General features: G+C 48.6%; 1 protein-coding gene across 1 annotated transcript in view; it reads right to left on the bottom strand.

Moving 5' to 3' along the window:
* Positions 1 to 395: 395 nt before the first annotated feature.
* CD101 (CD101 molecule) overlaps positions 396 to 15,955 on the bottom strand; it is a 30,791-nt gene continuing 15,231 nt past the window's right edge. The window contains exons 5-9 of the mRNA XM_006763054.2: positions 13,917 to 14,300; positions 12,577 to 12,981; positions 10,659 to 11,069; positions 7,175 to 7,570; positions 396 to 1,287 (exon numbers count right to left, since the gene is read on the bottom strand). Coding sequence (XP_006763117.1) covers positions 1,055 to 1,287; positions 7,175 to 7,570; positions 10,659 to 11,069; positions 12,577 to 12,981; positions 13,917 to 14,300 — 1,829 coding nt within the window. The 3' untranslated portion in view covers positions 396 to 1,054. The remainder of the gene's footprint in view (positions 1,288 to 7,174; positions 7,571 to 10,658; positions 11,070 to 12,576; positions 12,982 to 13,916; positions 14,301 to 15,955) is intronic.

Raw genomic sequence — 15,955 nt, 5'->3', positions numbered from 1 at the left:
ACACCCCTTCTCCTCTCCCCCCTCCTCCCACCCCAATTATCCTCTTGACTTTTCCTGGCTGAGAATAGGGGATCCTGAGGAACCAGACTTGACTGGCTGTCCCCCTTGAACTTCTAGACCCCGCTGGAGTGGGAGGGGATGGTGACAGTATGGACCCCTCCTCCCCCAAATAACTACCATAGCCCCAGAGTGCTGTCGGGTTAAAGAAAATTAGGCACTGGCTAAGAGCCAGGAGCCAGAGAGGACTTTAGGGATGGGGAGAAAGGGAAGCTATGATATGAGGGCTTGGGGGACTGACTGAGGCACTGTCGCAAAATTAAAAAAAGAAAAAAGCTTTTCCTTAGCAATGACTCGATAAGTCTTACAGAGAAAATGGAAAAAACAAATAAAGAAACTCAGGCTACAAAATGCTTTATCATTTAATCAAAGAACCAATATTGATGACGCACCTGCTATGCAGAGCTCTTGAGTGGCATTTACAGATGAGATTTCTGCCTCGAAGGAAGTCACGTTCTTGTTGGAGGCAGATTTACTGGGAACGAAGGGCATATCCCTAATTCCTTTTGCCTCGCCGGCATCCCTTCCCCACACTTCTCCCCTGGAGGCTAAGGATTACCTGGAGTCAGTGGGACAGGTCGTTCCTGGTGTCTCCAGGGAACCAGTGATGGAAGAGCTAGGAGAGCTGAGGGCAGCTCCCTCTGGGCACGGCTGTAGGATCTCACTTCATCTCCCAGAGGCTGTGTGAGGGCAGGCCTCCTCTGCTCACAGATATTAAACCTGAACCTCTGGGAGGCATGGTGAATGAAAACGGGGTACTGAGGCCATCTAGCTCCTCATTGTTGGGGGGATGCAAGGGGTAGATGAGGTCACACATAAAGAAACATGTAACAGTGCCTGGCACCACATATACACTGGATAACCTGTTTCCTCTGATTCCTGGGTAACTTACCCAAGGCCACAGATACAGAGAAGGGCAGAACCAGGATTCAACACTGGTCTGATCAGTCCCACTGCAAAGTCCACACTCTTCACAAGGCTGCGCGCTTCTTGGGATTCAACTGTCTTCCTCTTCCTCCTTCCTCGTGGTGGCGGGCCCATCGCCAACCCCCTTCAAGCCCACCCAGAGGGCCTTGTCTCTCTGGGAGGTTAGCCTCAGTGCTGATGACTTCCTGGCCTTCCAGTAGAGGCAGAGGGTGGAGACCAGCAGAAGGACCACAAGGAAGGGGCAGATGAATAAAAAATAGATCAAAGGTGCCGACGAGCAGATCCTGGAAGGAAACGAGGGCTCTACGACAAAAAGAGAGAAACAAAGAGGATCATTAGTCTCCCACTTACTTGCACTAACCAGTCTTACACATTTCTGGGAGTCACGGTTACAGGCAAACACATGTGAAAATGACACCCAGAGAGCAGCCGGCCCCTTGAGTCACATGTGAGGAGCACAGGGGGGAGTGTGGGAACCCAGAACTCCGAGGGTGCTCTTCCAACCGACACCCTCGCCCAGCAATTTCCAACCACCGCAGGCTCCAACGACCTACTTAAAACTAGCAGCCAGGAGGAAACGCAAAACAAAAAAGAAAAACCTCTCCTTTAATCTTCTTTCCTCAGAAAAGATATCTATAATTCAACCCTCGTTCTCAACTCTGCCGCCGGTCCCGTTGTTTTCACTGAGTTATTCCCACTGCTGCTGCTTCCTCATCCCTCCCCTCCCCCCTCTCTCTCACATGCACAGGCCTCATAAATAGCACCTCCAAACTGGTCTCACTCCCCAGGCCCCCTCCATTCAGCTCCTTTCCTGTGCTGTTCTTACTGCCGCCTCCCCCTGGCATGTGCTCTGCACCCGAGCCCTCTGGGCCCTCTTCCTCCCCCAGGAGGTCCTGTCATGTCAGAGACAGTTCTCTTCTATCCACTTCCACTCAGACCTACCTGTTCAGATCTCTTTCAATCCCCTTCTAACCATCTCTTTTGTCCCATCACAGGTATGTCTGACGGTGCCATCTGTTTCTACGGGCCCTACAGCGCTTAGCACATGTGCTTAATAACGGCTGCCGATCTGAACTACACTGGGTTGCCGGGGGCCGAGGATACTATATAGAAAGGCTTGCTGAAGACACCCAATCCGTAGCTGCAGTCTGCAGGGAAGCGCTGGCAGCACCAGACACAGGGAGCACATACATGCAGCCCCACAGCGGGCCCCGGCCACACAGTCAGGGAAGCAGATGGGAGGACCGCACCCCCACAGGCTCCAGGACACAGGACCTTGAGTTACGGGGTAAAGACCAGGCTTACAGTCTCTTGATGCAGAGAGAGACACATGTTTCATGAGACACCAACTGCCAAATGTGGCCTTCAGCTACGTTTACTGATGACAGGATATTCAAAACCAGGGCTGTTCAGAAAATCTGGTGCTAACAGGAGCTGTGCTTTCAAGGGAAATTTGTAATAACATAAGCAACTTCTTTTCTTAGAGGTTAAGCTATAGGATTCTTGGGATGTAAACTCGTTGAGATGAAAACAACAAATTCCACCCTAACCAGTTTGGCTCAGTGGATAGAGCGTCGGCCTGCGGACTGAAGGGTCCCAGGTTCGATTCCGGCCCAGGGCATGTACCTTGGTTGCGGGCACATCCCCAGTAGGGAGTGTGCAGGAGGCAGCTGATCGATGTTTCTAACTCTCTATCCCCTCTCCTTTCCTCTCTGTAAAAAAATCAACAAAATATATTTAAAAAAAAAAAATAGAAAACAACTAATTCCGAGGTCATTTTGATAACCATATACTACAAGGATTCCATTTTTTGGTATTACTGATGCATTTTGCTCCTTGAAGAACGTGTCTTTGTTGGAAGTCAAGAATCTAGACACTGGTCCAACCTCTGCACTGGCAACTCCGGGAGGACAGGGCCTATGTCTCATGCATCTTTTCTGTGCAGCGCTTTGTCCACAGGTCATCAATGGAGACTGATGGATGAATCAATTACGAGAGTGAATTCCACACACAGGGACCCAGGGGCGTGCCTGCCCTCTTCTTACACAGAGTGAAGGTCATCGCTGAACAGGGCTGACAAGGTGCTGCAGGGCTTCATTGTCTGCATTTTCTCTGGTCTCGTTTCATTCTCCACCTTAAAACTGGCTTTGGTTTCTGAAAAGCTCGATTTGAATCCTTCATCACCCCCTCTCCACATCCTGTCTAGCCCCTCTCTAAGGCCCTGCTTGATGACAGCAATTCTCGCACATCTTATCTGAATAGATTTGAGGGCATTTGGTTAAGAAGGACAGATAGCCCTGCCCGAGTGGTTCTTGCTTAGAGCATGGAACCAATATGCCAAGGTTGTGGGTTTAACCCCTGGTCAGGGCACATACAAGAATCATCCAAGGAATGCATAAGTAAGTGGAAAAACAAATCTCCTTCACTATCTCCCTAAAATTTTAAAAATGAAAAAAAAAAAAAGAGGAGGAGGAGGCACAGACAGAGATGCTGAAGAGACCAAAGGTGAGGGCCTTGGTACTTCATACTACTCCTGTGCAGGGTGGTGACTGAGCACCTACCATAGTGTCTTGGAGAGCTGGCTTCAAATCCTGGCTCTTCCACTCATCAGGACTGGCATTGGACACGTTATTTATCCACTCTAATCATTAGTTCCCTCATCAATCAAATGAGGATAATAATTTCTAGAGTCGCAATGAGATAATGCACAATAAAGCATTTCACATAGTGCCTAGTGCATTTGTTGAGTCAGCAAGGAATAAATATCAGCTAGGATGCTATTGAGAAAGTTAGGAAAATCACAGGCAACTTTCTCAGAGAGATCAGAGAGAAAACGGGCTGACCTGCTGATGCCTCTCTGGGGCCACAGGCTTGGTCCTGTTCTTCCACAGGCCACGTCTCTTCCTGAAATCCCTGAGCCCTCAGCCCCCAGGGTGGCATTCACTAAGAGCCACATGATTACTTAGGAGACTCTGGCTTCTTTTTCTATTCATGGGAGGTAGAGAATTGGGAGGTGGGAGTCCACAGTACCCACGTATCCCTGTTGCTGGGATGGTGGTGTGACGGTGGGGAGATGGGGCCAGTACATAGAACAGCGGTTCTCAACCTGTGGGTCGTGACCCCTTTGGGGGGTCGAACGACCCTTTCACAGGGGTCACCTAAGACCATCGGAAGACACATATATAATTACATATTGTTTTTGTGATGAATCACTATGCTGTAACTATGTTCAATTTGTAACAAATGAAAATACATCCTGCATACCAGATATTTACATGACGATTCATAACAGTAGCAAAATTACAGTTATGAAGGAGCAACGAAAATAATTTTATGGTTGGGGGTCACCACGACATGAGGAACTGTATTAAAGGGCTGTGGCATTGGGAAGGTTGAGAACGACTGACATAGAAGGTGAAAAGAGCTCTGGTACTTGCTTTTTCTGCCATGAGATGCTAACCTTCAGTGTGAAGGCACTGCCAGGGGGCTTGACTATCTTAATGGGGAGGAGGCTGCTCCACTTAGAGCCGTCTGCCATCAAAGGGTAGCAAAGTGGGCTCCTCACAGCACTGACTGGCCACCAGCTAGCAACCGCCGGCTTCACTGCTTCCACAGGACCTCTCCGGGGAGGACAGTGTTTGCTCTGGATCCCGCAATCACCATTCCCCACCATCTGCCTCACCCCTATCTGGGTTAGAATTAGTGACATTCAAAACCATTACGGTTTGGCATTTTGAATTAATGCAAGTGAGTACCCAAAGCTCAAAGTACAAGGCGTGCAAGACTGAGCCAAAAATGTAATGACAATATTTCATCATGAGGTTTAATTTACAACATGCTTCTACCCGCAGCGAAACACGTCACAAGGAACATTCAGAGGAGGAAAGGTACGGGACAATCGGGGGGCTACCAACTCTTCCCCCACCCTCACGAAAACTTGGCCGTGTGGGAGAGCCGGCTCCTGCCAAGAAATAAAAGTAGGGTTGGGTAACCTGACACCAGTGCGTCCCCCCAAAAGTGAACACCTGACAGCAGCCAACACAAGACTGGTTTGCTCATTCTTTCATCAAACACGTGGTGAGCGCCGTGTGTCAGGCCTTGTTGGGGGCATGGGGGTAGCGTGGATACATAGCATGGTCTCTCCAGAAACTTCAGGGTGGTAGGCGCACATATCTCCAGTGAGGACCCACTTTTTAAGTATATCTTTGTCCAAATAAAAGCTTGGAAATAGTAACAAATACCATACTACTACAAATAACCCAGTTCCCGGGAAGCCCTATAGCTTGTCCATTAATCAATCACAGAGAAGTCTCTAGAATAACACATCTATGTCTGGGGTTGGAGGGTGAGCTTGAAAGACTGGAGCGTCTGCCTTTGCTTAGTCACAGCTAAGGAGGTAAGTTGGAGAAGAAAATGCAAGGTTGGTTCCCCCAGGGAAATGCCTCTTAACATCTCTGCTTTCACTGGAACCACGCGCTCCAGTTTTGTTACCTGGTCCCAGACATCTGATGACGTCACTCCCCTGCTTGAACTTGTTCAATGGCACTCCATAACTTCTCTGATAAAGTTCGCTTTCTTTAGCTTCATACTTCAGACGCATTTGAGATCTATACCTCCCCATCTCACTAGCCTCATCTCCTGCCATCTTCAATTGTGAAGGATACTAAGACCACTCCATGTTTAACATTTCCTTTCCAGGGACCATCTGTTTAAAACCTCACACTTGTTTTATAAAGATGCCACAAAGAGATGCGATTTTTAGTTATGTACTAAAGTATACACTTTTTACAGTTACTGTCTATTCTACTGAAAAAAAGTGCTGATTTGGCAGAGCTTAGGAATTTCTATGGGAAAACGTATAGGGAATGCGCTCAGGGGTGTGGGACTTCCATAACTGTTGGAATGGAAGAAAAGCTGATGGGAAGAAAAATTCTGCTTGGAGGCTCGGGAGGAAAATTCACTGACGAATGGGCAGGGGAGAGGATGATGGAACCCCAGGGAGCAAATCAGATAGCTTTGACTTCCACTCTAGAAGCCCTGCTGGGGTAGCTGGGAGGCGGCCACCCATCCCTACTCCTGAGAAACTTCCATTTGTTCCCGGCAGCACTCTCCCTCCTGAGGAGTGTCACCAAAGCTAGCGGGTGTCCTAGGAATGTTATCTCCATCCATCCTTTGTACCCTTCCTGGGGTAGGGAACCAAGACCACACCGCTGCCTCTCTGATGACCCTTTTCCACAGTTTGTTTAGCTCATCGCTCACCTCTCACCTTCTCCTTAAGCCCCACCGGGCAGAAGTGGCTCAGAGAACGAGCTGGCTACAGCCTCTGCCAGCTCACTGATCGCCCGGGAAGATTTACTGGTCTGGCTGGAGACATTTTTGCTTTCATTAACAACTGCTTAATAAATGGCTATGATATGCTTGGCGCGGCGCTGGCTGGAAGGGTGCCTTCTTCTCCCCCAGCGTCCCTTGTTCCACCTCCCTCCTGAATCTGTGGGCTCAGCTGGATAGGACGACCTTCCCACACAGAGAGGGGTCACCCTCTGGCCAATGGTCTTCAAGGAGCTTGCCTCCCTGTTGGAGCCTCTAAACAAGTCTATCAGGTGCACTTCCTCCCCTGAGGCCTTCCAAGGTGCAAATAGGAGAGGCACATCACGTGACCGTCCCCATCAAAGTCCTGGGAGTTGGCTGCGCACACAGAGAGATAAGAAGCTTGGCTCTTGGTCATTGAGAAAGGTGTTTCCTCCTTGTTTTGTTTTGATTTTGACTCAGGGAGCAGAGATGTAGCTGATATTGGTTCAACCAGATCAGAGGTAAAGTCACCAGGTCCCTCTCCTTCCTCCCCACCCCCACTGCACATCAGCATCCTGACATTCAAGATCAGCCAGGAGGTAAGCATGTCTGCTGCACACACGCTTCGGTTATTTGGGGATGTAATGCTGAAGGCTTTTTTGTTTGGGACGAGAAGCAAGCGCGGAGTCCCCTGACATTTCAATGTCTATGCTAAAACCTCAAGTAGACCTTGTCTGTCCAAATAAGTTACTTCCGAGAGAAAAGACAAAGTCGCTGTGTTAGGGAGTCTGGAACTGTTTTCAGCCTGAAGAAGGAGCCAACCATAGCTGAGAGGGAAAGGAGAAGAGGGGAGACAGAGGGCCTCTTGCCCATGAGCCAAGCCGGGTTGACCCCTCGTTACCTGAGGGCAGCACTGTGAGCACCATACGCTGCGACTCATCCGACGCCTGGCTGACCCACTTGCTTGGGGTGCCATGGAGCTGCCACTCCACCACCCGGCACCAGTACGCCCCAGCATCCTCCATCTCCACCCGACGAAGCTCCAGGACGAAGTCTGCAGGGGACGAACGGTAACAGTGCAGGCGCCTCCTGAGCCGCTCTTCACCATACTCCAGCAAACCGTCGTGCTGCAGGTGCACCAGCTTCTTACTTCCAGAATGTTCTCTGGCCCAGTACCACGTCACAGAGAACAGGGAGGCCGAGCCGCCCGCGCTCTCCAGGCCGCAGTGCATGGCCGCCTCTCCGTGCTCCGTAGCATTTTCTGTCCAGTGCACCTTGGAGACACGGACCTTAGTTCCTAGGAAATAAAATGGGGGTAAGTTAGAGAAGAACCCGGGCTTGTAGACCAGGCACCTCTGAAGCACCTCACTCTCCCGGAGGAGGTCAGGTTGATACTCTTTACATCAAGTCCTTCCTCTCCAACACTTTTCTTTGACCTCTGTCCTTCTTCCATGTTTGCGAGAACATTCTCTGCTATGAATCAAACCAGCCACTTCCATCCTTTAGCCACACCTTTTCTCTGCCTGACCTGCCGCGGAAAGCCACCCAGCTTCAGTGGGTGCTCTGCCTGCTGCTTTTACTTCTCCCTGTCACCTGTCTCTTCTGCTTCCCAGGGGGACCAGTCAAAACTTCCACTCCACACCCCCCACCCCATCCCTCAAGTCAGCTATTCCACCTTGCCCTTCCTTCTTAGCAAATCGCCCTCCTCCCACACACCTGGGAAGGAGGAGGTTTGTCTGAGAGACCGACCATTTTTGTACACGCGTTAGAATACTACTCAAGGAGACCATTTACCTTATTGGATTAGACTAAGTTTTAAACAGATTTTGACACTTAAAAATGTTTTTTCTCTCTCATCAGGTAAGGAATTGTAATGAAGGCTAGAGTCGTTACAAGCAAACAAACAAAAAAGAAAGCAAATATGTACTAAATGCTAAACTCTACTACAAACAAATGTATTAATCTCTCTTTAAAAGAACAACTTTGTGCCGAAACCGATTTGGCTCAGTGGATAGAGCATCGGCCTATGGACTGAAAGGTCCCAGGTTCGATTCCGGTCAAGGGCATGTACCTGGGTTGCGGGCACTTCCCCAGTGGGGGATGTGCAGGAGGCAGCTGATCGATGTTTCTCTCTCATCGATGTTTCTAACTCTCTATCTCTCTCCCTTCCTCTCTGTAAAAAATCAATAAAAATATATTAAAAAAAAATAAAAGAACAACTTTGTGTGGTGAGGGCCTGGGGCGGGGGACAGGTGCAGGCTAGAAGGGGACAATGGAGGGAAGGGGGTCATCTGTAATACTTTCAACAATAAAGAGAAAACAAAAAAGAACAACTCTGCCTGGTCCTGGATTCTTTTCCAGTTACCATTCTTTACTCTTTCCTTCTCTTGATGGCAAAGCATGGGAAATACTAGCTTATGTGTTAACTAGTATTTACCTGCTTCCTCCCTTCAAAGTACTTCCCTACGTTACTGCAGCCAGCCCTCCAAATGCCACTACCATCCTCCGGCCAGGTCCCCAGTAAGGGCCTAATTTCCTGCTCCAGTCCTTTCTGTGCCCTCTGTGGTTTTTGTCACCAAAGTTCATTTTCTTCTTGAACTCCTCTCCTCTTCTGAGTTCAGAGAAAATGTCCCTCTTATAAATGTCCCTTCTCAGGATCTTACCCTGGGCCTCTTCCTTAACCCACTCCTGACACCAGGGTGCTCAGCTGGCCACTGCAGCAGCCACACCCCAATATGTTTGTTTGACACTCTCCGGATTTTAAAAGGATTGAATTTGCCTCAAAATGAGCCATGTCACACACACAAAACAACTGTCGGCCTTTCTTGCTATACTAAACGACGGACAACACTGAGCCCACATACTTGCATGGGGAGCTCTGGCTTGAGTTCAGCAGTGGCTGCCTCCTTAAAGGGACGTGCACACATTGTCAAGATTTGGCTTAGCCCTAGCTGGTTTGGCTCGGTGGATAGGTCCTGGGTTCGATTCCAGTCAAGGGCACATGCCCAGGTTGCAGGCTCGATCCCCAGTAGGGGGCGTCCAGGAGGCGGCCGATCAATGATTCTCTCTCATCATTGATGTTTCTATCTCTCTCTCCCTCTCCCTTCCTCTCTGAAATCAATAAAAATATATTAAAAAAAAAAAGATTTGGCTTAGACAATGGGGAGGAAGGGATGCCAGCCCCGCAGATGGAGAATGCTGAGTGTGCACGAGCTGATGGGACAGCAGAGAGGCTAAATGCAATATAGGACATACTGAGTGTGAGGGACTCCGAGGCATCCAGGTAGCAATACCCAGCGGGCCGCTGGTTAAAAGCCCCGGAGCGCAGGAGGCCAGGCTAAGAATAGAGACCTAGAGCCAGCTCATTGAAGGCGGCAGTGGAATCAAGGCAGTGTCTATGAAGCTCTGAAGAGAGCAGGGAAGAAGGAGAAAAATGGGCCCAGGACCCAGCCCTGAGGAACACCCACGTTTAGCAGGGAGAGGAAGAAGGGTCTGAAGAACAGTGAGAAGGGGAGCCAGAGGGGCTCCCTACGGCCGTAGTAGACTGTGAGCTCCTTCGGGCAAGAGCTGTGCCTTCTATCTGTGTATTCCTAACCGCCTAACACACAGTAAAGCTCAGTACAATCTTGCTGTTGATGTTACATCAAAAATAGAACCTTAAGTGCCAAAGTAGATGAACTTATCTGCATCGTGCTGCTGGATCTCGTCCAGTTCCCAACCCTTAGCCGTGACATTTATTTAATGTTAACCAACACTGGAGGTGACCTATGGAAGGCTGAGAGGTCTGCTCAAGCCTGCCCACACGGGACCACAGCTCTCTCAAGCCAATGCAATGGGTGGAACTCCTATTACATTTTTAAAGATCTCCGGAGGCAGAGGCGATCCCCTCAGTAAGCCATTCCAACGGTTAACTACTCTTCCTCGCCTTCTGTTTAGGCAGCCAAATGTTGAAAAGCAATTTCTGCACACATCCCTGTAGAGTTGTACAGTTTCTGTTCACAGTGGGAGAAATATGCTTCGTATTACTCTTTCTCTGCCAAATTACAATAGAGCCCCACTGGAATGACACAGCTTGTTATTATACTAGTAGAGATCTGAAGATATGATACCCTGGGTAGCTGCCTGGACCAGGCTGCCAGGCTGCTCGGCAAACCAATCAAAGGACTCTTACTCCCCTCCAAGCCCCTAAATCCTCAGATTGATTCACCTTAGGTGACCCCCCGCACCTCTCTGGTGGGTTTCTGGGTCCTACCGTCACTGTGTAGGACATTATTCCTAGGACTCTAGGTCCTATTTTTACCTTCATGCGATCAGTCCGAAGAACAACCGCCTGAGAGAAGATGGCAACCCTACAGAAAGATGTGTGAGTACACTCACAAGTTTACCTGTGGGCCTGAGTTTCAGTTCCGTCACACCCGATGTCTCCTCTCCAAGCTTGTACCCAGTGCCATTTGCAGCCAAGAGCCACTCCTGCACCGCGCAGCGGTATCTGCCCTGATCGCTGTCTTCCACATTCAGAATGTGTAGCTGAAACATGTCTTGGGAAACTTTCTCGGTGTGGAATTTCTGTTTTCGCCGAGGGGAATGAAATTCATCCCCATATTTTACAACATTGGTTTGGTCCGTTTCCAGGATCCTCAGCCAGGATGCGTTAGAGGAAATGGGAGAGAAGTACCAAATAACGGCCAACTGCAGGTGCCCAGTTGTCTTGGATAAGATGCTACATTCCACGGCGGCGTTGGAGTTGATGGCAAGCTCTTGGGCTTGGCTGCTGGAGTTCACTTTTAGCTTGCTCTCTAAATTAAAAGAATGGAAGCAGCGACATATTTTACTTTGTTAGAAGACAGAGTTTCAAGGGAGAAGATACACAGAAGAGGCCAACTAGAGCAATGCCTCCTCCATCCCTCAGATGTGTGAACTACCTCTCCAACAGCCCCACCGACAGCTCATTCAGCCTCTCACAACTCACTACCTGACAAAGCGGCCTATTCCGTCTTCAGATAGCTCTGCCACTAGAGAATTCTTCCTGATATCAAGGTGAGTTTTACCTCTCCACAACCTCCATCCACGGGTCCTGGTTTTACCCTTGCCCAGGGGGAGGGGACAGGCGGGTGGGGCAGTAAGGAAGAGTCATACAGAAAAGCCCAATCTTCCACAGGATAGCGCCTCAGTGTTTAAGCACAGACATCTTCTCTTCTGTAGCCTTTTATAACTCAAAGGGAGAGGAAGTTCTTTGTCTGTGTGTTCACTAGCCAGAACACCCTTGGATTCACAATTTGCCAGTCTAGTTGTATGAGCCTTCAAACATGGGTAAACAAAAGGAAGTTGTATGTGGGCTATTAAAATTGTATGTCTCAAGAAAGAAACCCATTGAGTGGCAAAAAAAAAAAAAGATATATATATCTTTTGTAAGCCACTCAACTGTGAAGTCCTGAAGTGCATACATAGTGTTTCCTTTTTTTTTGAAAGAAACCCATTGAGTGGCAAAAAAAAAAAAAAGATTTATATGTCTCTATGCAGCCACTCAACTGTGGGAAGGACTAGTGCAAGGACAGAGGCTTAGAGGTTATAGGATTGTGTCACCCACGCAGGACAGAGGTATGCAGGAGTGGCCATCGAAGCACACTCCAGGACCACCTCACCCAACGGTGGGAGTGCGAGACGCTTCCTGGAGGAAATAGCTCCAAGCTAAGTCGTAAGGGTTCATAGGAATTAGACTGATGGAGAAGGAGTGAAATCCTATACAAAAGAAGCAACTGGAACAAAGATTTTGAAAATGAGACAGAACATAGAGTATTTTGAGGAACTGCAAGTAATTCAGGGTGGCTGGGGCTCAAATTCAAGATGGAAAGTGGAAGGAGATGATGCTGGAGAGACATAAAACGTACCAAATCATAAAGGACCTTGCAGGTCGTGCTATGGGAGTGTGGATATGAGGTGAGCACGGAAGAGTGGTGAATGACTCGGGCTTCCCATGTGGGTCACTGGTGGGTGGTGGGGACATAAAAGACAATGGAGGAGAAGTAGCTTTGGGGGGATAATAATGGTGCATTTATGTTTTGACATATTGAGTGTAGACATGTCTTGGAGGCAGCTGCATAGACGGGTCTGGAGATCAGAAAAGGAGTCTTTCAAGATAATGGGAGGCAACCAATCGATGTGTGTGTGTGTTTCTGTGTCTCTGTCTCTCTGTCTCTCTCCCCCTCATCCCCTTCCACTCTCTCTAAAAAATTAAAGGAAAAAAATATTCTCAGCTGAGGTTAAAAAGAAAAAAAGCAGGGATTAATTTTGAGTGGTGATTACCTGGTAAAGAGATGACTATCCTCAGGGGATGAGAGCTGGCAGAAGCCCGCGCCGGGCCATTCATGGGCAGGGAATTTCTGTCATAAACCTCCACCTTACACCGATACACTCCCGCCTCTTCCTCGGTGGCCTCGTGGATTAAGAGTTGAGAACGAAACGAAGACTGTGAAATCTTTGTCCTCCTTTGGAACTGGGACGGGAAGTCCCCCCACTCAATGGTGCCATTATGAGTGACTCGAATGAGCTGGTGAGAGACGTGAGAGCCAGCGGGCTGGAACTGCCATGTCACGGTGAGTGGTACCTGGAGGTCAGAGTAGCCGGCCCCCACTATGCAGGCCAGGTCAACGGTGCTGGTTAATTTCACTTGCGGTTGACGGCTCATCAGACTAACTTGTAAACTCGACGCTGTGGGCAGAAATGCGAAACGCAATTTGTAGTATGTTTATCAAACCAAAGTCCAGCCCTGCCCAGCTTCCCAGGCACCACCTCTGCACACCGAACCATCATTCGTCCCCGGGGAGTACCAAGTATTTGGGGGGTAGATGCTGATTCACAGTACAGTCTGTCCTGAATGCTGACCTCAATTTTCCAAAGTTGAGCCTCTTCTCAGAGCGTCCTCAGCAGCAACAACAAACAGGCAGTGTTTGTCCAGTCGGCTCCTTAGGCAGCTGCCACTGAGGGGGAGGGGTGCCCCCAGGCCCGGTGCCCGGCCTCCTTCCCTTACCCCCACTCATGTGCAGTACATGCTTCGGCACACACCAGGCAGACTGTCATTCCAGGGCTGCAGCTGTCAAAAGCTGAGTGTATGGGACTCAGCTCCACTTGGCATACCTCTTCTCTAAGTCTACTCCAATTCCTAGGATTTCCTTTTTAGCCTTGAATGACAGCTTACAAGTTGGACCTTCAAGATGATCTTTCTAGACCTGGCCAGTTTGGCTCAGTGGATAGAGCGTCAGCCTGACTGAAGGGTCCCAGATTTAATTCCACTCAAGGGCATGTAGCCCGGTGCAAGCTCAATCAACACCAGGCACGTAAAGGGAGGCAACCAATCGATGTAAGATCGATGTTTTTCTCTCTCTTTTTCTCCTTCTCCCTTCCACTCTCTCTAAAAACCAATGGGAAAAATATCCTCAGGTGAGGACTTAAAAAAAAAGATGATTTTTATAAAGATGAGTGAACTTTGGAGATTAACTGGCAGACATGGTAGCCAAAGACTATGCTCTGTGTTCTGGGCACACACACCTTAACTAGGGGATTCAGGATGAGACACAATCAGATGCCACCCCATCTCACTGCAAGAGATGTTGGTGATTTCAGAAAAGGATTTCTTCGACACTTACCCAGAGATTTTACAGTGACCGACATCTTCTGCGTCCAGCTCAGACCTCTGGCCTGGCTCCGGACCCTCTCGGACACTCTGCACTCATAGGTGCCGCTGTCCGTGACCATGGTGGAGGTGATCTCCAGCCGGAAGGTGGCCCAGTCCATTTTCTCCAGCCTGGCGTGGCCGTGGTTAGTGGGTGTCCCATAGGAGGCACCCAGGTGCATGGTGCCATCCTGCTCCATGCCAGCCACAAACTCTGGCTGTGTCTGGCCCTGTGGCACGTGCCACCAGCTCACGGACAGGAGACTCTCAGCTCCGTCTGCCTTGCAGAGAAGGGTGAGTGCCTCTCCTTCCCACACAGCTTGCTGCTTGTTCTGGGTAGACACGGCCACACTTCTTGCTGTGGATTACAGGTTTTAGAAGAAAAAATTATTTTTATTATTTTTAAAAAATATTTTTATTAATTTCAGAGAGGACAGGAGAGGGAGAGAGAGATAGAAACATCAGTGGTGAGCGAGAATCATTCATTGACTGTCCTGCACACCCCACACTGAGGATCAAGCCTGCAACCTGGGCATGTGCCCTGACGGGGAATCAAATCATGACCTCCTGGTTCATAGGTCGACGCTCAACCACTGAGCCACACCAGCTGGGTAAGAAAATATGATTTCAAGGAAATGAAAAATTTTCTAAAACACAGTGAGATCTCATTCACTGGGACGTGACTGGTTAGTGACAAATCAGATCAGGCTGCTTGCTCCTGCACCACCTCAGAAAAAAAGACTTGCCAAATGTTTTAATGGTGGAAATAAGACAGCAGAAAGGATATCAGGGGAGCCTATTTACACTTAAACAATTTATAATGTGCCCTTCTTCTTAGCAGTGTGTTAAATCAGCCCTTCCTTGAGGACATCTGATTGGGAAAACATCTGGCAATATTTTGTTAAATTAATTAGGGGGGGCGGGGAGGATGTGTGACCCTGAAAGTAATGAAGCTGTGTTTATTTAAATTTTTAGTTTTTTGGAAGTCAGACTTGCACAGTTTAAAATGACCATCCTCTCTCTACTTACCTTTCCCTAAATTAGCATGTGTTTTGAACAGGGAAGGAGTATTGTAAATAGGATTTCTGTTCACAATACTCTCATTAAAAATGATTACTTGGGGGAAAATACATATGTGCAGATATATTTCTCTTTTTCAAATTGCATATAATATATAGGTGGTGTTGGCTGAAGGGAGATCCTTCTTTTAAATTATAGTGTAAACTGATAAATGTGAATCTGGTTCCCAGGTGGGAAATTCGAGATGTGTAGAAATGCAGACATTCATTCAACAACTACTTCCTGGGCAAGCCCTGGTCCTGGGTGCTTTGTAGGCAAAGCAAAGACAGCTCAGGAGCTCATGCGTCGGAGGCAGTCCAGCCTCAGGCTGAAGGCTCAGGTCCCTGGAGTCAGAATGATCTTGGGCAATATAACTGACCTCTGTGAGCCTCGATTTTCTTCCCTATAAATATAAGGGTAATAATAGCACTCACCTTATCACATTGTTGAGAGAACTAAATGAATGGCACATGCAAATGGCACATGCCTGGCTGGCAAGGGAAAGTGCCCAGTAAGGGTTAGCTGTTAGCATTAGTATGTTATCATAGACACTTCGTGAAAATAGGGTGGTTCAGAGCCAAAGGAGAAAAATGAAAAAGAACTGGCACTGGGAATCTGAATGGCATCTAATTGAATTTGCAAATTGTTCTTCCCTGGACGTAGTTCACTCTTCTGCTGTTATATATATATATTAGAGACCCAATGCACGAAATTCATGCAAGGGGCTTGGCCCTCGGCCTCTGCCTCGGCCCCTGCTGCCCGCTGGGCAGCTTTGTCCAGAAGGTCGTCAAGAAGGACATCCGGTCTAATTTCCAAAGCCAGTTGTGTGGCACTTGTGTTCAGCCGACCAAGGGCCCAAACCACAACCGGCACGTCAGATGCCCCTCAAGGAAATTCGGGGTGCCCAAGTACTTGGTGAAGATGGGACCTTGCAGGAGGGAGGGCCTGCCTTTT

Source organism: Myotis davidii, unplaced genomic scaffold (genome assembly GCF_000327345.1).
Source record: "Myotis davidii unplaced genomic scaffold, ASM32734v1 scaffold217, whole genome shotgun sequence".
Taxonomy (NCBI): domain Eukaryota; kingdom Metazoa; phylum Chordata; class Mammalia; order Chiroptera; family Vespertilionidae; genus Myotis; species Myotis davidii.
This window is presented reverse-complemented; position numbering and strand designations above follow the sequence as displayed.